Here is a 23,617-nt window from a genome sequence, read left to right as displayed (position 1 = left end):
TACCACGTTCATCTGTTGAGGGACATCTGGCTTGATTTAGTACTTTGACTATGGTGATTAGTGCTGCAATAAACATGGTTGTATTAGTGGCTTTATTCCTAGACCTTCTATCAAAAATATTAAATACAGTCTTTATTGTTCTGTGCACAGAAGATGGAGTGCATACAGTAAAATGGGTGAGGTCTCAAAAGAATCCATGTAATTAAATGGAATAACACATTGGGAGTTTGTGTGTGTCTACCTCTTCCAACCCTGGCCCCTCAATTACCTAATATTACTGTAGAAATAGGATCACTCATTCAGGAAGAAAAGACTAGACTCCTTCATCTTTGTAATCTGTTTCTCTCTTGATAAAAATTAAAGAACTCTTTATAATTAATATGTCTCAGAGTAAGTTTCCATGACTTGCTCCAAATCAGTGGAGGAATTAAGGTCAGTGGAAATACGATTCAAAAGGTCAGCTTATTAGAGGATGTTCAAGCTTGACATAAACATATCACTTGTGTGAAAGCTTGGCATTTTATTGCAAGCCACTACAAGCATTTGTCTTAAGACATTTCTGTTTTCATTGTGATTATATAATTAAGTCATTTTAGCAAGTTTTTCACCAACTGAGGAAAATTGGAGATGGTAAGCCTGTGGAATTAAGAAATTTTATGTCAGTGGGTATTGATTCTCTGCTTAGATGGCTGGAGTATTAGGTTAAATCCATCTTCCTTTCAGTAGATTTCAGGTGTCTTTTGAACTAGAAAGCAAGCCACAGAAGTATTTAACTAAAGCTAACACGCATTTCATAACTTTCAATGTTAAGTGTCAAGATTCTTTGGCATCTGTTACAGGAAGTCCTATGTTTCAACACACTGAATTTTTTTTTTCAAGCTGGGGATTTAAGAATGGGAAGTAATTATCCAGACAGACAAAAGAAAAGAGAAAGTTCAGAGGAAGATGATTCAGGAGGCCCTACAGACAGAACACTGGGAATGGATTTGGTCCACAGCATAGGAGCAAATTTAGTTTGGGTTCAGAGAAGCAATACCAGGTTTTCACTATAGTTGAAGAGAAGGAGGTCAGGATGACTGGGATGTAGCTGCATGTGAAGTGCTCTGGAGATGGGATTATGGAAAACTCTAAAGGGTCTGATGGTAGGTCCTTGCTAGGACCCTTATCAGCTCACCATTAAACAGGTTTCCTCTAGTGGTTGCTGGCTTATCCACAGTCTTAGGACAGACTCTCGGAAGCGTAACCTCAGGGAGGTAGGTACAGACACCAGATAACCAAATCACAGGTACAGTAGTCATATCATCCCTGGAAATTCTCAGTAGAGAAGGGAGTGTGAGGGTTGTATAAGTGAAGAGAGTTGATGTGTCACCAACTCCAGTTCAAAAGCATTTGCGTCATTAGGTTTTTTGAAATTCCGCCACTGACCCAAGGAAAAGTGAAGACCTCACTCACTGTGTCTTTCTTCCTTCTCACAAAGTATATTCACTTCTCCATCTCTGCTTCTTAGTTATATACTTAACCATACTGGATCATAACAAATTTATCTCTAGCAGACATACACAGACTTTTTTTACTTGTTATTAATCCTCCAACTATAAAATATAGCAACTACTCTTGTCATTTCCATTATATTTGGTACTATAACAATCTATAAAGGATTTAAAAGTAAGGAGGTTGTCAAGTGCCCATGGCTCACCTCTATAGGCCTAGCTACTCAGGAAGCTGAGATCCGAGGATCATGGTTCAAAGCCAGACCAACCTGAGCAGAAAAGATTGAGACTTATCTCCAATTAACCATCAAAAAAGTCGGAAGTGGAGCAGTGACTCAAGTAGTAGAGCACTAACCTGAGCACAAAAGCTCAGAGACAGCACCCAGGACCCAGGACTAGCACACACACACAAAATTAAAGTAAGGAAGATTGTGTGTAGATATTTGCAAATGCTGTACCATTTCATGTAAGGGATTTGATTATCTCATTTCACCTGGAACCATTTCCCTGTGGCTATCGAGAGATGACTGTGTTTCCTTAACCACCGGCAAGTGTTTTGTTCTTTTATTTTATTCTTTTGGTTTATTCTTTTGGTCTCCACAAGACAGGGAACAAATGTTCATCCTAGTGGCCTTGCTTGTGAAAGAAGGAAGGAGTCACAGGTTGAAGTAGATGTGGTCACTCCTCCCTGCATCATTCATCCAGATGCTGTCTTCCACACAGGTGGTGGGCTGCGACTATGAGATCGGGTCCAATGCCACAGAGGACCGCTGCGGGGTGTGCCTCGGAGATGGTTCTGCCTGCCAGACTGTGAGGAAGATGTTTAAACAGAAAGAAGGATCTGGTAATAAACAAATTATTGAAGTTGCAAGAGACTTAAAAGGATGGGCCAGAAAAATAATTGATTCCTAGTTTTTGTTTAAAAAAAAGACAGCCAGCCTGTTTTCAGAGAATTCAAAGTGGAATTTAATTCTCATGAGGAATGAGTCAGTTCCATGGAAGTTTCAGGAGAGAGGCTGATCACTAAGCAACTGCAAGAGGTATCACATTAATGTAGAATCTGAAATGATACAGTGTGATCCCTATGAGGGGTTCCTCATTGTATAGAGACATGACAAGAGCTTTTTGGGCTAAAGAAAAAGGGGTTGCAACAGATCAAGAGTGGGAAAGAGAAGAGGCTAAGAGCTGGTTTCAAAGGATGCAGATAAAGGGCAGGTACTGTAAGGAGAGTAGAGCATCCAACATTGCGCTTGAAGGCAGGAAGATTGAAGGCACTTTTCAAGACAAAGAAGAAGAAAGACAGAATTGCTTCAATGCTCCCTTATTTATTTCTCCATGCCATAGAATCCCACCCAATAGTGCTTTATGACCTAACACCCCCCTCCCTTTGCCCATGCTTTCTTAGTTTTTTCTCATCATTACCCCTTGTGCATATTTGGGCTATTTGGAATTCTAACAGGGAAGAGAGTCTGGCCTTGCTCCAAATGCAGACTTGTCTTCAGTTAAGATCATTTATGAGGCCTCTTTAAATCAGGAATGAGTATAGATGGTGGGATCCTAAGAGAAGTGGGGCCTAGGGGTATGAAGAGAGCTTAGGGTATCTTAATTTGGAATTCCCCACATTAGCCCTGAAATGAGAGTTCAGGAATGTATAATTATTTGGTAGACAGAAGCTCCTGAGAAGCACTGTTAGGCTCCAGAGGTTTAGGGCTCCAATATTTTGTTTCAGAAGCATGTAGAGACAAGGATCCACCATCACCAGCTCTCTTCTCTCTCCCAATCCTTCTTTTTTTTTTTTTATCAGTTTCTAGAAAGATGGTTGTGGTTGCTTATCATGCAAATACAAGATTCTCACTCTTACAGCTTTCTTTTGAAACATTTGAAGCTAAAATATTCAACATGGGAAAGAATAATTCAACATTTCAAATTATTTCCAGATATGAGCACTGAGGCTTGAACCCAGGGCCTCTTGTTCTTGCTGGGCGTTTTGTTGTTGTTGTTGTTGTTGTTTTGGCTCATAGCTGGCATTTGTATTAAAAGACAAGCTGGAAACTACAGGTAAATTGCCCAGGTAAATAACCTCTTGATGAGCAAATTTTTCTTGGAAGTGATAGACTACAAGCAAAATACAACAGTGGGTCAAATCTTCTTTGTGAATGGAAAAGAAGTTAGTTAAGGTGTGAATTAAGTTGCTTATGGTGTGAATTAGCCCAATTAGTCCACGGCATCTCTTAAGATAATGTCTCAGAAGTTAAATGAATCTTCTGCTTCATCCTCAAAGATGTTAAATTCACTCAGGACTGTGAAAGTGATGGGCCTCTGTCTCTATGTGGCTTCCATGGCCCCAGAGATGCCTCCTTTGATATCAAGATTGTTTTCCTCCTCCTCCTCTCAATAGTGGCACATGTTGAATGTTTACTCTGGGAGAAAAGCAAAAGAAGTTAACTTGGCTGGATGACTATATCCTTTATTCTCTTAATACCTTGAAGCTATCCTTGCCAATCTTCTTTTCAATCTATACCCTATTTTGAAGCAGAATGTATACTTACTGAAAGCTTTTATTTTTGTTTGCTTGTTTTTTGTTATTTTCTCTTTTTTTTCTTTTTACTGGCATAAGAAGGAATTTCCTGAGTAGAATTCTGGGGCTTAGCAAATAGGAGAGGAAAGCTGAGCACTGGTGGCTTACACCTATCATTCTAGCTACTAAGGAGGCTGAGATCTAAGGATTGTAGTTCAAAGACAATGCAGGCAGGAGGGTCCCTGAGACTTATCTCCAATTAACTACCAAAATCTGGAAGTGGAACTGTAACTAAAGAGGTAGAGTGCTAGCCTTGAGCCAAAGCTCAGGGGTAGTGCCCTGGCCCAGAGCTCAAGACCTAGGACTGGCAAAAATAAAAAAAGGGAGAGAGAATTGACAAATGGGAGTTCATCAATCTAAAAAGTTTCTGAATAGAAAAGGACAGAGATAAAAAGTTAAGTTAAAACAAAGGAGGAGGCAACAATGCTCAATAGGAAAGGTACTCATTACCTTGCTCATGTAACTGTAACCCCTCTGTACAGCATTTTTACAATAAAAAAAACCATACAAAAAAAGTCAAGTTAAAAAGACATTCTGAAGAATGGGAGAAAATCTTTAGAGCAACTTTATGTTGGGCAATGCTTAATATCTAGAATATACAAGGAGCTCAAGAAAAAGATTAATAACTTCCAAAGAATCAATAACTCAATTAATACATGGGCAAATAAGAATAAATAAGAAAATTAATAAGTGGCTAAATAGAGACTTCTGAAACGTAGAAGTATAAATGGCCAATATATATATATAAATACTCAACACCTCTGCCCATAAAGGAAATGAAAGTTTCTATTTTAAATTTAATGTGCTTCTCTTTCAATCCACCCATGATAAATATTTACAACTTCTAATTTTCTCTCTCACATGTAAACATAAAAGTGAACCTTTTTTTCCTCAATTTTTTTGTTCTTCAAAGCAAAGAGTAGGTTGGTAGGCACAATATTTAATGTCATTTTATTTCCCAGCATGAGTCCTGCCATAAGGCTTGCAACCTTCTAAGTCAGAAAATGTTTTCAGATAGCAATACCTCAAAGGTATTTTTAAATTGCGTGTTCTTTAATTGCGTGTGATAGATATTTTTCCTGAGTTCTATATTTGTGGCAGCTGTTTTGACCAAAGCATAATTGAGCCAAATAAAATTTAGTTGAATGCTAAAAAGACTTACCTTTGGTACCTCTGGATAGGTGCTGTCATGTTTAAAGACTGAGGCTGAGATTATGGCCTGGTTGGAGTTTCTGAGCAAGTCATTCTTGTTGGCGAAACCTGATTTTGACTTTCAGGATCTGTACTGCTTGGTGACAGGAAAAATGGAACTTTTAGAGATAAGAGATGAGATTTGAGTTAGTAGGACTTCTGCATAGCAATGGCAAACACCCGAAAGAAATCAGTGTAAGATTATGTCTTTGCTCAATTGTTTCTCTGTGAAAATTGAATGAGTTGGAAATGGTTATTTACCTCCTAACCACCAGAATTCAGGGAAAGAAGAGGGACAAGGGACAAGGGGCATGATTCCAGGGCAAACGCCCAAGGACTTACTTCTAGCAGCCCCCTTATACTTTTCACCACATACCAAAAGTGCTATTATAGTATGAGTCATTGAAGGGATTCACCTACTGATTAGGTCCCAGCTGTTAGGATCCAGTTACTTCTCGAAAACAACCAAGTCCCCCCATACACGAGCCTGTGAGGACGTTTCATATTCCAAAGCTTAACAAGTGTCTTTCTTATAAGAAAAAATGAATGCATTTCCAGTAGGAAATAAAGACCATATTTTGTGTGAAAAATGATTAGCTTGTGGGGAGCAAAATCTTAAACTAGGGAGGTTGAGACAGGAGGATCAAGAGTTTGAGGCCAGCCTTGATCGTCTTCTTGAGGCAAGAAAACGATCTCAAAGAAGAGGAGGAGGAGGAGGAGGAGGTGGAGGAGGAGGGTATTAATAAGGATGAAGAAGGGGATGAGTGGGAAGAAAAAGAGGAGATAGTAAAATCTCCAGCTGTTATTGTTAAACTGTTTATCTTGCTAATTCTGACAATTGTTGTTGTTTGTGTTTTAAGCTTTTATGGTTTGCACCATTTATGCTAAAGCAAGAGTTAAATTAATTCATAATTCACAAATATTGAATTTCACTAAAATATGTCCAATTGAATCTGGGCACATGTACATTCCTATGATCCCATCTCTTCAAGATGCTGAGTGAGGTAGGTAGTCTTGGAGGTAGTGCAGTACTTGGAGGCTAGCTTGAGCAACAGAAGCAGCATAGTAAGACCCTGTCTCAAAAGAAAAAGGAAGAAGGAAAAAGAATAAAGACACGGAGAAAGAAAAAGAGAGACAAAGAGAAAGAAAACAATAACAAAACTTATCATTGTAATACCAGCCCATGGGAGATGGAGGCAGGATGATCACCCTTCAAGGTCAGCCCAAACTACAAGTGAGACAGTCTCAAAAACCACCACATAAAAACAAAACAAACAACCCCACGCCACAATGTGTGTTAAATTGTATAGGTTTATACCATTTTAAGTCTTGCTTATTGGGCTGCAATATGTACCTCAGTGGTAGAGCGCACTTACCTAGCAGGTACTAAGCCATGGGTTCTATCCCTAGCACTGCAAAATTAATTAGTTAATTAAAAATGGAAAAGAAAAGATTAAAACTTCTGAGTAGCAGAGCCCAAAAGAGACAAAATTGCTTCAATGCTCCCTCAAAGACATCATTTTAGTCTCCATACTTTGCAGATGACATTCAAAGGAACCCAATGAGTCCATGACAGTTACAGAACTAGTTCGTGGCAATACTGAAAGCATAGTTCAAGTCTGATTCTTCTGCCCAGAGCTTCTTTCAGAAGGCCACTCAAAGTCCAATCTATGAAGCCTTGTTTTTCACAAGTATTCATACCATAAGAGCATAAAATTTCTCGCATACAGCCTGACAGACACAAGCCTTAAGTGTTAATTCATTTTCACCAGTTTGCCTCCGACAGTGACAACCCGTAAGCAAGGCCATGACTGTAGCCAGAGCTGATCATTGCTGTAAAATGGATATCCACACATGCTTTTTTTCCCCAGAAGGCTAGATGAGAACAGAGAAAACAAATTACAAATTCATATTGTAGCAAATCACAAGGGGGGAAAACAAAGGGAGAAAACATCCTTTTAAATGAATAGACTTTTCCAACTATCCAAAGGCTGTGCTCAGAATTGAGTTTCTCATCATGGGCTCTATTCAAGCAAGCCAGGTGGCAATCAACCCAAGGTTCTCCCCAGAATTTTCTTAATAAATGTATGCCAGGATTGAATTCCCTCTAAGAATCCGTTTTCAATCCATTGGTGATGGGGAGGAGGAAAAATATGCATCCGGTACAATGCTTAGAAAAACTAACCATAGCAACAGCAAATTAGGGAGGGAGAACGGTATCAGGAAGCAAGCTGGGAGCTCTAACCTTTCTAACTGTTAACATAAAATCACAGGAACAAAAATTCTGGATCAAGCACACATACTTCAGAGTCTCATGTGGTTTTGTTTCCCTTCTCACAAAACTGTTTGCACACTGAGTTAGGAAGTTCCTGAGAACTCTGCCCTCAACCAAATCTCTTTTTAGATTTCCCATAATTAAGAGCATTTGCCAATCCCAGTGACCATCATGGACATCTAAAGGATGAGATGCAAAGTCATGGCTCAGAAACTGTGCTCAGCTGAGAAGCTAGAAGACCTTTCTTCATTTGTCTCTTCTGCTCTTAGGTTACGTCGATATTGGGCTCATTCCCAAAGGAGCAAGAGATATCAGGATAATGGAAATCAAGGCAGCTGGAAACTTCCTGGCCATCAGAAGTGAAGACCCAGAAAAACATTATCTCAATGGCGGATTTATCATCCAATGGAATGGGAACTATAAGTTGGCAGGGACGGTCTTCCAGTATGACAGGAAAGGAGACCTGGAGAAACTGATGGCCCCCGGCCCCACCAATGAGTCAGTTTGGATCCAGGTAATGGCAAAAGAAAGGACATGAGAGAAAAATATTCTACTTTGAATCTTCCTCATTTCCACTTCAAGGCATTTTCTCAGAGATATTCAGCAAGAATCATGAAAACTTCTTTCAGTAAAGAATAGGAATGGAGTGAAATATTGCTCTTGTTTACCATTAATTGTCCAGAAATGGTAGAAACTCCTGAAACAAAATGCCAAAGCCTCCAAAACCACCCATTGGGAGGTTTGAGTTTCATTTCCAGACTCATTTATTTCAGGGTCATGATTCCTCAGGTGTACAAAGAGTTCACTCAGCCAATTGTCAGTGTGGTATGTTTTCCAGTAGCTTCCCAGCAGTGGAGATAAACTAACATGCCTCCCCCCATAATTATCCTCAGCAAAGGGGGTTCGCCTTTGTAAAACCCCTCCAAGAAGGAAGATTTAGGGTACAGTATTTGCTTTTCAAAGGCACAAGGGTGTTGTCATTCACATTGGGCATAGAACTTCAGAAAAGGAATGGAATAGTTATACTTTGTTAGACATAAGATGAGTTGGGAAAGACAGGTAGCAGGAGTCACATACACCTGCATTCAAAATCAGAGCGAGGTTATTTCAGGGCTGGAGGTCAGAGTGCTCATGGAAGCTGGTGGGGGGGGGGGTCAGGACAAAGGCAGCAGCTATGGTCCATAAATGTCATTAGACAGGAGGAAACAGCCAACCACCATCTCTACACTTGCAACGAATCCATTTTAAACACTGGAAAGTAGATGGCCTATGGGAGAAGGAAGATAATGGAAGATCCCAGGAATGGCTCGCTTTAGCTACAACTCAAGACCATTTTTATACCAGAACTACTATGTGTGAAAGAAATTAACAGCTTGAGAACTAGAGAAAGGTTATTGTAAGACAACAATGAATGTGAAGTAAGTTAATGTTGATTGTGAACCTCATGTCACATTCCAATCACTTTATGTACTTACTCCTTTAGCTCTCACAAGCACTCCAATAGAAAAGTCTTGTTTATCCTCATTCTGTCCATAGGAAAACAAGTGCACATACCTGTATTCAAAGAGGTAGTGCAGAAAGGACCAGAATGTCCTGCCTCCTAGTTGTTAAAAAGGACACACCCTTTGCCAGCCCCTCAGAGAAATATTCATATATCTTGACCTCCCTATTTATAGGAATGGAAATTCACATGGGAAATCAGCCAAGAAATAACACAGCAGCTATCTGGAGAGATAGGAGGGCTGGGAATGTGGCTTAGTAAGGCTGGGAATGTGGTTTCATGGTAGAATGCATGCCTAGCTATGCATTAAACCCTGGGTTCAAGTCCTCATTACCACACAAAGAACAAATAATTTGTGTGTGTGTGTGTGTGTGTGTGTGTGTGTGTGTGTGTGGCTTGAACTCAGGGTCTGGGCACTGTCCCTGAACTTCTTTGTGCTCAAGGCTAGTGCTCTACATGAGCCACAGCACCACTTACAGTTTTTGAGCAGTTAATTGGGCTGGCTTTGAACCATGATTCTCAGATCTTGGCCTCCTGAGTAACGAGGATTACAGGTGTGAGCCACCAGTGCCTGGTCCAAATCAATTTTTTAAAAACTCTCACAGACTTTCCTCCTGGCTGGCTTCAACCCACAGTCCTCAGACTTTACACCTCCTGAGTAGTTAGAGAGATAGAGGCATAAATTTAGACAGATGTTGATGCACCTAATGGTATTTATTCTGATGAATGCTCCTCAAATCATTTTAGATGATAAGTATTATATCATGCCTATGACACAATGAGTATGGTTTAACCTAAACCCATGACAGACGTGGACATGACCCCTCTCTTGTTTTCTTAGCTGTTATTCCAGGTAACAAACCCTGGCATCAAATATGAATACACAATCCGAAAAGATGGCCTGGACAATGATGTGGAGAAGCTGATGTACTTCTGGCAGTTTGGCCGCTGGACAGAATGCAGTGTTACCTGTGGGACAGGTGAGAACCACCTGTAGTCACCATACCAGTGCAGAGTGGGCGAGTGGTTTGCTCCCTGTGCCTATGGATGTATGGTAACTCACAGAGATGGCCTGGGAGGGTGGCTTAAGGGGAAAGGCATTTCTGCTTGCATCTCATTGGTTGGCCTTAGTCACTGGGGCACCATTGCACAGCAAAGAGTCTGGGGATGATGGAGGAGCTTGAAGAAATTTGGCTAATGCAGGCTGGCTCTGTGCAGTGCTGGATGACCTTTCCTAAGGCCTGTGAAGTAGAGATCAGGCCTATTAGGTGCTGAAGGCATTCACTCATGTGAGGGACTTTAACAATAATTCTATGTGGGGGCTTCTGCCTCTGTTCCTCCCTTTGGACCAGGCTTGAGTCTGTTTTGGAGCTTCTCATCTCCTGTCTGCAAAACTAAGCAGAGAGTGGAGAACTAGAATGTGTGGCTCAGCAAAAAGAAGAAAAATGAATGATGAACAGGCCAGACGCTCAGCCGCTCCTCTGGGGGGTCCCTCTCCCTTGCATTAGCTTCTCCCCCTCAGGAGAGAGTCCTGGACGAAGTCCAGTGACCATCACCTTGATAAACCATTTTATATCATTAGCTTCCTTTGTCCCCCAATTCAGCGAAGAAAACAAAGTTTTGCTTGTAGAATTCCTCCAACTAAAATATCCATTTTAAAACATGACTGGGAACTAGGTGCCAGTGGCTCAAGCCTATAATCCTAGCTACTCAGGAGGCTGAGATCTGAGGATCACAGTTCAAAGCCAGCCCAGGCTGTAGGACTCTTGTCTTAAATTAACTAACAGAAAAGTGGAAGTGGCACTGTGGCTCAAGTGGTAGAGTGCTCGCCTTGAACTGAAGAGCTCAGGGACAGTGCTCAGGCCGAGAGTTCAAGTCCCACAACTGACAAAAAAACCCAAAAATATGACTGGGCACGTTTCAGGGGGTAGAGCGCCAGCCAATGAATGAAAGTGTCTGGTACTGAGTTTGAGTCTGGACCTTAGGAAAAGACAATGTTAAACTCCTAGAAATCTATCTAGGTCAAAGGTGTACACACTCTGGTTGTAAGTGGCATTGAATGGAGAGTTGGCCCTGTGATTCCTAGCCATGCTAGCCAGGAATGTACAGCCTCCCCACCCCATAGCCCGGTCCATTGCCAGGAGGTCTGGGTTCCCAGAGAAGCAAAGGTAAAAACTTCCCTGAAAAGCAGTTATGAGGAAAATGAAGTCATTGTGAATGTAGTTAAAATAGTGTTTTCCATTGATGACCCTGCCCTTTTTTCTCATCTTGAAGCAAAGTGCCTATTTAGGGTTAAGTTGAAGGTGCAATCCAGGAGTGAAGATACTTAAGCAATGCTAACTGGGCAGGGACTCCTCAGAGAAACCAAGAAGCATTTCCTCACCTTTTCTATTCGAAGATAGGGTCAACTCTGTGATCATGTGTAAAATGCAAGAACACTGGACTGAAGAGATTCGTGGCTGGGTCTCGAAAGAGACAGAACATCATTAACCAATGTGAATGACGCATTTGGTTTTGTTACAGCCTGGGTAAATGTTATTCTGCTTATTAGTCCTGAATGGGAATGAATAATTGGAGGGTTGGCATGAGCTCCTCAACCTCACCCTGTTGGAGTTGGAGTGAGTTCTCTTGCTCTGGCAGAGAAAAGGACAGCAAGCCTACTTTAATACTTCCAAACATAAAGGATGAATACATGCTAATATTTACTCAGGACACACATTGCTAAATATAAAGATGGAAGATTGCCTGGCACATAATGTAGAAAACTTCCTACATTATTATAAAAGTAAGTTTTATCTAAACACTTTTAAAAAATGAGAAAGAGCCAGGTGCTGGTGGCTCCCGCCTGTAATCCTAGCTACTCAGGAGGCTGAGATCTGAGGATCACAGTTCAAAGCCAGCCTGCTCAGGAAAGTCCTTGAGACTCTTATCTCCAGTTAACCACCAAAACACTGGAAGTGGTACTGTGACTTAAGTGATAGAGCGCTCTCTTGGAGCTGAAGAGCTCAGAGACAGTGCCCAGGCCTAGAGTTCAAGCCCCACTACTGAGAAAAGAGAGAGACAGAGACAGAGAAAGAGAGAGAAAATCAGCACCTTTACACATGCACTTTGATAGGTTCCTTATTTTTTCAATGTGCCTTTAAAAAAATTAATAGATGTACATGTTTTCTCCTACTTAGAATAGTTTTCTGATTCTCCCACCCCACCCCGCCTCATGCTGGGATAGCAGGAATGTACCACATGTCTATTATGATGGTACAAAAATATGCCAATTCAACCATTCTGTTTGTTTCTTTTCTTCAGTGCTGGGGCTCGAACTCAGGGCCTCACACATGCTAGGCAAACACTCTATCACTGAGCTACATCCCCAGCAGCCATATATGTCTATAGCCACAGCCGTTGTATAATACTTAAGCATTCAGCCATTATATAAGTTGTATCATAATAAAGCATTATTCTTGCTTTGTTTACCCAATATTAGGCTTTTAGGACAAACCTACACTGATAAAAGTAGCTCTAATATCAGGTGTCAGTGGCTCACATGTGTAATCATAGCTACTCAGGTGGTTAATTTCTGAGGATCATAGTTCAAAGCCAACTTGGGAAGGAAAGTCCTTGAGATGCATATCTCCAATTAACCACCAAAAAACCTCCAAAAAAACCCCTCAAAAAAACAAAAAAAAACAGGAGTGGGGTGAGGCTGTGGTTTAAGTGTTAGAACACTAGCCTTGAGAATAAAATCTCAGGGATAGTGTGTAGGCCCTGAGCTCAACCACAGGATTGGCACACAAAAGAAAGTAGCACTAATACATTCATTTTAAGAATTGCATACTATTACATTATATGAATATATCACAATTTATACATTCTGTTCTTTTTGAGTTATAAACATTTCTGCATAAAATTTTGAAAATTGAATGAATTTTAATTTTGTTTATAATGGTGTCATATTAACACAATTATTGTGTTATTGTCATATTAACACAATTATTCCTTAACAATCTACCTACATAGTCTGTACATATTGTATAAATGAATCTAGGAACTCCTGGGGATGCTGTGGAATATTTCAAATATCTGGAGTGGGTGGCAGGAGGGTAACATCTTGGGGATATGGGCTAGTGGCTCAATATACTGCATAGTTTCAAGAGTAGGTCCATCACATTCTACTTTGTGATACTGAGTTTTCAATGGCTGTTACTATTTAAAAATTAAATGCTACCTGAAAAATCAGTGCAGAATGGGAAATATATTAGCTTCTCATCTCATTCCAAAGCTTGGAAAGTTTGGTAAGTTTGGTTTCCAGTAGCTACACATATTTCACTAATAAGTTAGTTTAAAATGGAATTAAAACAGTAGCTTGTCTTTAATTTCTCTCTTTATTTCTTTTTCCAGATTTGCTACTAAGTTGTTAAGCCATGAGTTCTTATTAACTTAGGACCAAACTGTTTAATGAATGGAACAGTAAAGTATTTTTGTGAGTTGACTTATTTGGTCTAGAGACACTATGAAAATTATAAACAACTTCAGGTTACTTTAAACAAAAAAATCATAATCCTGTGCACTGTCTTTAACTTTGTTTATATTGTCTTCTTTTTATTAAGCTGAACTCATGATAAATAGGACTCTTAAATTTTAATGTAATGGTCTTTAAAATCAAAATTTCTTTTTGATGTTTGTCTTAATGTTAACAAAAAATTCCTATGGCTAGTGTATAAAGGTAGGACTTGTGTTTTCTTCTAAAAGTGATAAAATTTTTAGTTTCACATAGGACATTTAGGCCACTGAAATTTACTTTTGTGTATGGTGTAATGTATTATGATCATTCACATTCTTTTATGAATATTCAGTTATTCCAACCACACCAGTGACTAGGACAGACCCTCTTCATTAGCACGTACCTAATTTGTGTATAGGTATGGAGCTGTTCTAGACTTTTCTTTTGTGGTGTTGATGATATATCCAATGCTGGTTATTTTAGGTATAATAAGTACTGATATGTCACAGTAATATAAAAGCTGCTTCTTGAAGCTTTAGTGTTGCAGCATCCTAGTCAAAATTTCCTGTATCCTGGAAAAGTCCTAGCAATGGCATCATTGTTTAAAAAAACAGCTCATTTCTTCTGAACATGACCTTTGCTCAGTTTGGCATTTGAGGGCCTGTTGGTCTTACAGTACCCAATGGAAAAGGGAGAAGACTTTTCCCTTCCCTGCCCTGCCCTGGGCTTCAGCTTTCCCTCTACCCCATTTGGCTGAATTCTCTCCAGAGATTAGTCATGATCCCTTTGTTCCAAGAATGTCATGTTCTAATAGGAAGGAGCAAATACTGAAAACTCCATGACCATAAATATTCCTGCAGATAGTTCAGATTGTTCTTTAAAGCTGACATTTAAAATAGGTTGCTTTATTGGAAATAAGCCCAAAGCAACAGTTGTATTTTCTGAAACTACTAGATACAGAGTTTATATAAAGCTGAGTATGAGATAGGTACACCTAGCCCTGACCAACTGTGAGAATGTAAATAGGCTAACATATTCTATGCTACCCTTGATGGATGACCATATAGGATAGAATCCCCTTCTTGGAAAATCAGAATAAAATACTTCCTTGACTTTCTCAAATTGCTCTCATGTTGGTCCCAAGCCATTTGACTTTGTCAAAATTTACAGTCTGGGGCTGGGAAGGTGGCTCAGTGGTAGAATGCTTGCCTTGCATGCCTGAGGCCCTGGGTTCGATTCCTCAGCACCACATAAGCAAAAAGAAAAAAGCCAGAAGTGGTGCTATGGCTCAAGTGGTAGAGTGCTAGCCTTGAGCTGAAGAGCTGAGGGACAGCGCCCAGACCCAGAGTTCAGGCCCCACGACCGGACCCAAAAAAAAAAAATTTACAGTCTGGTAAGACCAACAGATATTGATCTGTAGCAATAATTAGAATGTAAACGATAATAGGAGTATCAAAAAGATAATAGGAGTATGACATATGACATAAGCCATAAAATGAAGGCTATATAGTTTACAGTACACATAAAACATAAAATAAGCTAAAAGCAATACACAATATTTAGTTGTACTTTACTATTGAGTAGGGAACTGTTAGCAAAGTAGCTCGTCTAATAGTGTTTTTTTCAATGTTTTATTGATTTTTATCATTATATTAAAGTAATTGCACAGAATCACTTCCTCCTTCTTCCTCTTCCTCTCAACATCATTCAACTTCTTCCTCTTCCTTTCCCTCTTCCTCTTCATTTCCTGTTTCGTCTTCCTTTCCTTCTTCCTCTCCATCTCTTCCTTCCTCTTCCTCTCACCATCCTTCACCTTATTCCTCTTCCTCTGCTTCCTCCTCTGCTTCTTTTCCTTCTTCCTCTTCCTTTCCTTCTTCCTCTTCCTCTCATCCCTTTCTGTTCTCTTCCTCTCAATCTCTTCCTTCTTCCTCTTCTTCCTTTCCTTCCTCTTCCTCTTCTCAGTCTCTTCCTTCTTCCTCTTCTTCACATTCTTTTCCTGCTTCCTCTTCTTTTCCTTCTTCTTCCTCTTCTCCATCTCTTCCTGCTTCCTCTCATGTTTCCTCTTCTTCCTCTTCCTTTCCTTCTTCCTCTTCTTCCTCTTCCTCTCAGTTTCTTCCTTCTTCCTCTTCATTTCCTGTTTCCTCTTCCTCTTCACTTCCTGGTTCCTCTTCACTTCATGGTTCCTCTTCACTTCCTGCTTCCCCTTCGCTTCCTGCTTCACTTCCGGCTTCCCCTTCACTTCCTGCTTCCTCCTCATCTCCCACTTCCACTTCCGCCCCGCTACCCCCCGAGCTAAAAAAAATAATAATAATAAATAAAATAAAAATAAAAATAAAGTAATTGCACATAGGAGTTACTGCATAACAAAGCAGTTTATGAATACAATATGTCTTGACCAACAATTTCACCCCTTTCAACATTGTCACCCATGCTTCCTCTTCCCCCACCTTCCCTCACTCTTCTTAATTTTGTAGGATACACATTGGATGGTCTAATGGTCTAATTCTGTTGGTCTTCTACATACAACCCTATTTTTACCCTATGCAGCCAGCAGAGATTAGCCCTTTCTTTTTTTTTTTTTTTTTTTTGTCGGTCTTGGGGCTTGAACTCTGGGCCTGGGCGCTGTCCCTCAGCTCTTCAGCTCAAGGCGAACGCTCTACCACTTGAGCTACAGCGCCACTTCCGGTTTTCTGGTGGTTTATTGGAGATAGGAGTCTCTCAGTCTCTCCTGCCCGGGCTGGCTTTGAACCGCGATCCTCAGATCTCAGCCTCCTGAGTAGCTAGGATTACAGGCGTGAGCCACCAGCGCCCGGCGATTAGCCCTTTCTTATTCATAGGTTCTTAGTTTAGTTATCTAATGGCTCTTGGAATTTCTCAGTTGAATTTCAGGACGATTTTCTTGGCTCAATATATTCTGTGAAATGCTGACTGTTTTTCCCATTATCCCGGAATGTTGTGAGAAGCTTCCAGGCCTCTGGGTTTCATTAATTGTGTGCCTTTCCTGACTTGTACACAGTGATTGCACAAGGAGAAGCATAATAAGGATGGAGACCTGCTTCATTGTGATAAAGTTTCAGAATGCTACATGAGCAATGGTCCTGAGGCAGGACCATTTTCCTCTAACATTATTGAGCATCCTTTCAGCAAAAGCAACAGCATTGTTCAAGCATTTTTAATATAATACCTTATGTTACCTCTACCATATCAATCAATTTATGAATTTATGTAATCATTTCAGTGGCATTTGGGGAAAATATAATATTGGCTTTGAGTTTTTGTCAGCGTGTGAGATGTATGTGTTTAGCAGTGACTAATGATAAAATCAAACTATATTAACTCCTGTTGGATCAATACTTGTCATCTCTAAAGTCAATGTGAATTCAGAGTAGTGTTTCTGAGCTTGGAAAAAATGAACTGTGGAACTGTGAGTTTTACAGGAAACTGCATTTTAAGGGAAGGATGTCACATCACATCAGTAGGAAAACAAAGGTTATGGTGGACTAGGTATATTGAATTTTCTCCACACTTTAAAAATGTGAAGTCAACCCTGATCTCACAACATGTATGGAGTTAATACTCTGTGAGTGGATGAATTAATTACAAAGAGGCTTCAGATTTGGAAAAGCCTGCTTCATATTGAGCATTGTGCAAAGACTTAGGGTATATCACGTACAATATGAAGGCTATCCAACTCTCACTCCATTGTTTGTCCAGTGAAGTGAATGGCAATTCTGTGTATTTATGTGTAGCTAGTAGCAAGTTATTGATTCACAAAACTGTTGACATTTTGCATTATTAAAATCAATGTGATGTCCAGTTTTAGAGGAATTATAATGGATATGTTAATGTGAAATTTATCTGTACAGATATAATTGTCACTTAGATGTATGCAAACAAGAGATCTTAGACAACTCTTCAAATAATGCAACTAAATAGTCATTTAATTGATGGCTTGAATGTCTTTGTCTTGTTTAGATACAATCAAAACACTGTGCTCTTTGCCATAAATAATTATAATAAGCTAAGGTTTTCATTGTTTTATGTATATATGCCTTCCTTAACTGAACTTTTGAAATAAGAACCATCTTTCATGAACAAAATGAACAATATAAAAGATGCCCCCTACTTTATAATCTCAGTATTGAACTGGGAATATGATGATCTATGCCATTGTTTGTGTGCTTTTTCACATGAGGAACTTTACTTGTTTCTACTGTTAAGGGGCGATTTTCACTGACGATGACCAGTTTGGAGCATTTGTGTATTTTTCTATATCAGGGAAATTGTTCAGCCTTTCACTGCTGATATTCAATAAGATTTATCAAATCCTTACAGCCACAAAATGATATTCTCACCAGCACTTAGAGAAAGGTATTCAGAACCTCATGGAAGTAACTAGCCTTTCAGAATGTAAGTGAGAATCCAAGACCCTGGGTTCAAGCCCAAGTGTACACACACACACACACACACACACACACACACACACACACACGTAGCATTTTGAATTTGATTCCCATATAGTTTCTTGTGACTGATTTCTGATTTAGACGTAGCATTTCTCAAGTAAGCTTTTTCAGATGAGCAAGTTAACTTCATTTTTAGGACAATATATTGATTGACTGGCATCCTAAATTAACTAGAATTTCTTTGGGGACTGTGTCCAGTTTTCAAAAAAATGGAGACAAATCGCAGGCCAAAAGAAAAAAATCAATATCCATTTTCTTTTTTTAACTTCCAGTGAAAGATCAAAGTCACATCATTTTAGCTCAGTCTTGTACATGTCTTCATTTTGCAGTGTTATGTAATCATAGCTGCTCTTAAAAGGAACCCCTATTAGAGATGTTCCAATAACCTACATTAAAGGAAAATTCTGTTGTTCAAACAACTGGCTCTCAGTGTTAGCTAGTAGTATATCACTGAAGATTAATAGTTAAGAGGGATTTAAAAAAACTTCAAAGGAAGTATTATCACTCAAAGGGGCCCCACCAACAAAACAGGTACATACCCAAACTGACTATTTTGGCTAATTTCACAGGAATGTGTGGGGTTTAGAAAAACCAAGAAAGGTCCTGTCCACTAACAATAGAACAAGAGAACAAGGCCCACTAACCTTCAGCCTAAAGAATTAAGGGGAGTGCATCACTTTCATAATAACAATCTAAAAATCTGCAAGTTCTAATAATAATAATAATAATAGACATAATAACGAGAAGGAACATTAAACAAAGAGGTAGTGTTCCACTTCCCAAACCGATCCAGAAGCCAGAGCCACCCACAGGAGTCCAGCCAAAGGTTGAACACAGAGTAGGGAAAATAGAGCAGAATAGGTTTGGAGGGAATAAAGAATTGCAATCAGTACTGGGTAAACTATTGCAAGCCAAGGTGAATGGCAGGTCTAGGTCTTGGGCAAGGAAAGGAAGAAAGCTAACATTCACGGAGTGATATTCCTTCTCTATGAATGATAAACTACCCTAATTTAGTAACAGTAAAACAATTGTCACTTTTTCATGCTCACAGATGTTGTGAGTCAGAAATTCAGAGAGGGTCACTAAGGGGAGTGATGCCGGTCCACTATGCTTAACACCTCACCTAGGATGGCTGAGTGACTTCAATAGAAGTGAATCAAAAGCCTGGGGTCTTGAGCCATCTGGAGGTGGGTTTCTTCACATGAATGAGCACTTGAGCTGGTCTCATCTAGAACTATGAACTCAAGCACCTACACACAGCATCTTTAAGAGTAGCCAGAGACCAGCTCTAACTGGTCTAGATAGGAGGAAGGCTTGCCCTGGGAGGATTGGACTGAGCAAGATGGTTCTGAGGCAGTGGGAGGTGATGGGAGATAGGAGGATATGGCTCCAGAAAGGTCCTAGCGACTGTATAGAAAAGCTCCTCAGAGTGCTTGGCAGTAAAGTGAGGGGCATCTTACTGGGTTGCTTGGGAAATACTTTACACTAGCAAGTCCTCTCAATACCCGGATATGGGGGCTGAGCACGTAAACTCAGTGGTAGAACTATTTGCCTAGCATGTGCCAGGTCCTGGGTTTGATGTCCAGCACTGCATGGAGGTCCAAATGCGTTGACAGTTCAGGCTGTCAGCCTTTGTACTGCTAAGGCTCTGCTCCTCCAACCATCTCAGTCTTTCACATTCCAACCCACCACTTCACATTTGACATCCAAGTGCCAGCCCTTTCTGTTCCTTTATCTTGCAGTCTGTAATGTTCTGAGTGCCCTATATGTTCTCTTTCAAATGATGTCCAGTCAACCAAGCCATTGGTTCTTTCTCCTTTTCAATCAATATAACTTAACAGTGTTTGAATTGCTTCATCTATCAAATTTCTGCATCTGTTGTGAGATTTGGGTTATTGTACATAGTAATAAATAACAAACTATGCTATTTAGATTATATATCAATGTGCTCACTGCATAGAAATGTTTCAGGGACAAACTTTGTTTGCCAATAGACTATGTACTATGCTTCCCTCATTTTATTTATCTTGTCTCCAAAGACAATAGGGTTATTCATTCCTGCTGCTCATTACATCTCAAGCCTTGCACCATTGCTCTGAATGCTTTTCCACACAACCATTCAGAGTTTGTCAACCCCAGCTAATCTAAAGTTGTCTACTTCCTCTACTCACTCACTAAACTGTCCTTTAAGTTATAAGAATGTTTGCGTGACATGATCAGGGGTCTTTCCTGACAATGAGTATGTGGTTTAGGATTTAATGCATGTGGATCTTTCTGTCTGACCACAGGGATCCGCCGCCAGACAGCCCAATGTGTGAAGAAGGGTCATGGCTTGGTGAAGGCTACATTCTGTGACCCAGAAACACAGCCCAATGGGAGACAGAAGAAGTGCTATGAAAAAGACTGTCCACCCAGGTAACCACTAACAGCATGTATGCCTGCCTAAGGTGATACCTTAATTTATTTTATTTTATTTTATTTTTATATTGTGAGAATACGGTACAGAGGAGTTACAATTACATGGGCAAGATAATGAGTACATTTCTTATCAAGCATTGTTGCCTCCTCTTTGTTTCCCATTCCCATCCCTTCCCATACTTCCCTCCTCCCCCTACCTGGTCCTCCCCCTCCCCCCCCCCACACCAAAGTTGTAAAGTTCGGAATGCTCAACGTCTCTAGCCATAAAAGAAATGCAAATCAAAACAACATTGAGAAACCACCTCACCCCAGTTAGAATGGCTATAATGAAGAAGTTTAATAACAACAGATGCTGGAGGGGATGTGGACAGAAGGGAACCTTACTACATTGTTGGTGAGAGTGTAAACTTGTGCAACCACTTTGGAAAGCAGTATGGAGGTTCCTCAAAAGACTTCACATAGAGCTCCCCTATGACTCAGCAATCCCACTTTTGGACATTTACCTAAATGATCACAAACAAGACCACACTAAAGCTACCAGCACAACTATGTTTATTGCAGCATTATTTACCATAGCTAAGATATGGAACCAACCTAGATGCCTTAATTTAATAGGAGCCCAGAGCTCAGTGATAATGGAGGACAGTGGGCTTTGTTATTAGCGTAAATACCCAGAAAGCCACAGGAAAGTTCTGCAGCTACGTTATCAGAATCTGTGTTGAACTCTGAGGACAGTTGCTTCCCACAGAGGAGTACTTCTCACAAAGATGGTGTGTATGCTTCCATGCTAAGACTATGTCCCAAGGTGATGTTCATGAGAACATTAAAGGCTAGGCTGTTCTCATCTGAGTCCAAAGATTTGGACTATCTTATTCCATGGTTTCTTCTGAGCAAGAAGATGTGCATGTGTGTGTGTGTGTGTGTGTGTGTGTGTGTGTGTGTGTGTGTGTGTGTGTGCATGCGCACACATATGGGGGGTAAGGTCCAAATGGACTCTACCCCCATCGAAGCAGGACAGAACTGCCACAGTTACCTCACCTTACTACAGCCCTTCCTATACCTCTTTTTCTGAGAAGCATTAAAAGAAATTTAGAATTGCAGTTGCTTTTGTATATAATTTTAGTTATGTGATCTTCTCAGGGAAGACAAGCCAGGAAAGAGAACTAGTCTCTAGTTACTCTTCTATAGAGATCTTGGGCTTCCATGTGTTGTTTCAGAGTTAATGAGTCTCTGTGGTTAGACAGCAGACGCTGCACTGATGCCTGGTGCCACCTCATTCTTCAAACCTCCGCCTCTGTTGGGCTGGCTATCCTCTTAAAACCATACCATGTCATTTTTGAAGTCAGTCTCCCACTGATCGAAGAAAGCTCTAAATAACATCACAGGTGTCCTTATGAGGAGCAGGCATGGGGTTGGAGGGGGAGAGCAGAGAAAAAAAGCACATACAAAGGAAAAGGTGATAGCAAGAGGGTATAGGCTGAGTTGAGCAGATATTTAAATACTTAAATATTGGAGTGATGTAGCTACAAGCCAAAGAATGCTGATGATCACCACACTATGAAGAAACAAAGGGAGAATTTTCTCCTGCAGGGAGTGCAGCCCTGCTGGCACCAGATTTTAGCATAGTAACTCTGACTTTGGACATCTGGCTTCCAGAACTGTAAAAGATGAAATTTCTGTTGCAGTAAGCTACCAAGTTTGTGGTAATTTATCATGGTAGCCACAGGGCACTAAGGCTGTTCAATGCAAATGTATTCTCAAACCTAGTAAGGACAAAGGCAATCAGTCCTTCCACCAAACCATAGATGTTCCAAAATCGTTTCCTTTGGGGTATATGACAGGGATTTGGGGAATAGCACAAACATTACACTCCCTTAATAAGCTTACAATCCTAAAGGCAATATGATACCCATGTGCACTGGAAAGATGAAGCTGTTGTCAGGGCTGGGGCCATGAATGTTTGGTCCAGAGTTCTGCCACCTGGACAGTGTCCACAGAACCCCTCTCTTCATCTTTAGGCTGTAAATGCTGCAGTTAGAACAGGGTGAATGTATCCACATGCTTCTTCAGCTGAGCACATGGACACAGCTTGTTGATCCAGGGGGCAGTGGATCAGCCCCCTCCCATGAAAGCTTGACAGCATGTAATATCTGATGCACACACAGGAGTCTGGCAGCCAGAGAGTTACTATGCATCCCAGTAGAGAAAATGTGATGCCCTGTGCTGGCTTTTCTTGCTGAGTGGATGATCCTTCTCCAGCAGTGGCCTCTGCTTCTCTATTGTCACACTTCAGGGAGGAGGACGGCTCATCCTATTCCCCGGCTTCTGCTGCTATGTTGGAAACACAATTTCCCCAATTCACTCAGAACAGTTTGAACGTTATATTTAAGGACTAAGAGCAAGCAAAAAATAATTCAACAAATCTAAAAAATTACGTGGTAGCAGTTTTTGCTACGATATAAGCTACTTTTCCTTTTGCTGGCATCTGACTCCTAAGGTCTGAGTCCCTTTGATGCTATTTCTGTACAAGATTAAGACCAAGGCCCCATTAAAGATCAACAAAATTAGCAGATCAAGCCTGAACTGACTCAGTTCAAACCTCAAGCTAATAGCATCGCCTTCAGAGGGAGAGTTTAGTGATTTCAACAGTGGCACTTCTGAATTCCGGAAATAAAATGTCCTTGTTTTATTTGGGTACCCAAGGAAATGGAAAAACCTACATGTATGTTTATGTGTGTGTATGTGAATGTATATAGCATGCATATATACATTATGCACATGTCTATAATATGTATATATTTTGCATACAGACACACATTTATGTTGAAAAATCAATGATATCTGTATTGAGGGGATAATTTGATTCCAGCTACCTCATTTTTTGAAATTTCTTTTCTTTTGCTGTATATACACTGTACCTTTCCTGTATCCTTAGTTTGCTTATTTAATTCACCTGGACTAAATTATATTAAGTAAAGTAAGCCAGAACCAAAGAAACATAGGTTGCATGTTTTCCCTCATTTCTGGCATCTATAAATCTACAAGTAAATACATTGAATAACTGAAATAAATAAATAATGCTAGGACATGATAAACTATATAGGACTCTAGTCATTAACATACAGAGGTCAAAGAAGGCTATAGGAGTGTAGGACAAGGCTCAATATCTATGTATAGATGATCACATAGAATATTATTCT

At 40.2% G+C, this 23,617-nt stretch overlaps 1 protein-coding gene across 1 annotated transcript in view; it reads left to right on the top strand.

Annotated features, from left to right (window-relative positions):
* Positions 1–23,617, top strand: part of Adamts12 (ADAM metallopeptidase with thrombospondin type 1 motif 12) — a 236,445-nt gene that overhangs the window by 155,032 nt on the left and 57,796 nt on the right. The window contains exons 14-17 of the mRNA XM_070040991.1: positions 2,214–2,334; positions 7,804–8,048; positions 9,877–10,015; positions 20,288–20,414. Of these exons, the coding sequence (XP_069897092.1) occupies positions 2,214–2,334; positions 7,804–8,048; positions 9,877–10,015; positions 20,288–20,414 (632 nt within the window). The remainder of the gene's footprint in view (positions 1–2,213; positions 2,335–7,803; positions 8,049–9,876; positions 10,016–20,287; positions 20,415–23,617) is intronic.

The sequence above is a fragment of the Dipodomys merriami genome, unplaced genomic scaffold, assembly GCF_024711535.1.
Source record: "Dipodomys merriami isolate MVZ:Mamm:240054 unplaced genomic scaffold, mDipMer1.0.p SCAF_30, whole genome shotgun sequence".
Taxonomy (NCBI): domain Eukaryota; kingdom Metazoa; phylum Chordata; class Mammalia; order Rodentia; family Heteromyidae; genus Dipodomys; species Dipodomys merriami.
The sequence above is the reverse complement of the archived record's forward strand: the minus strand, read 5'-3'. Positions and strand labels throughout refer to the sequence as shown.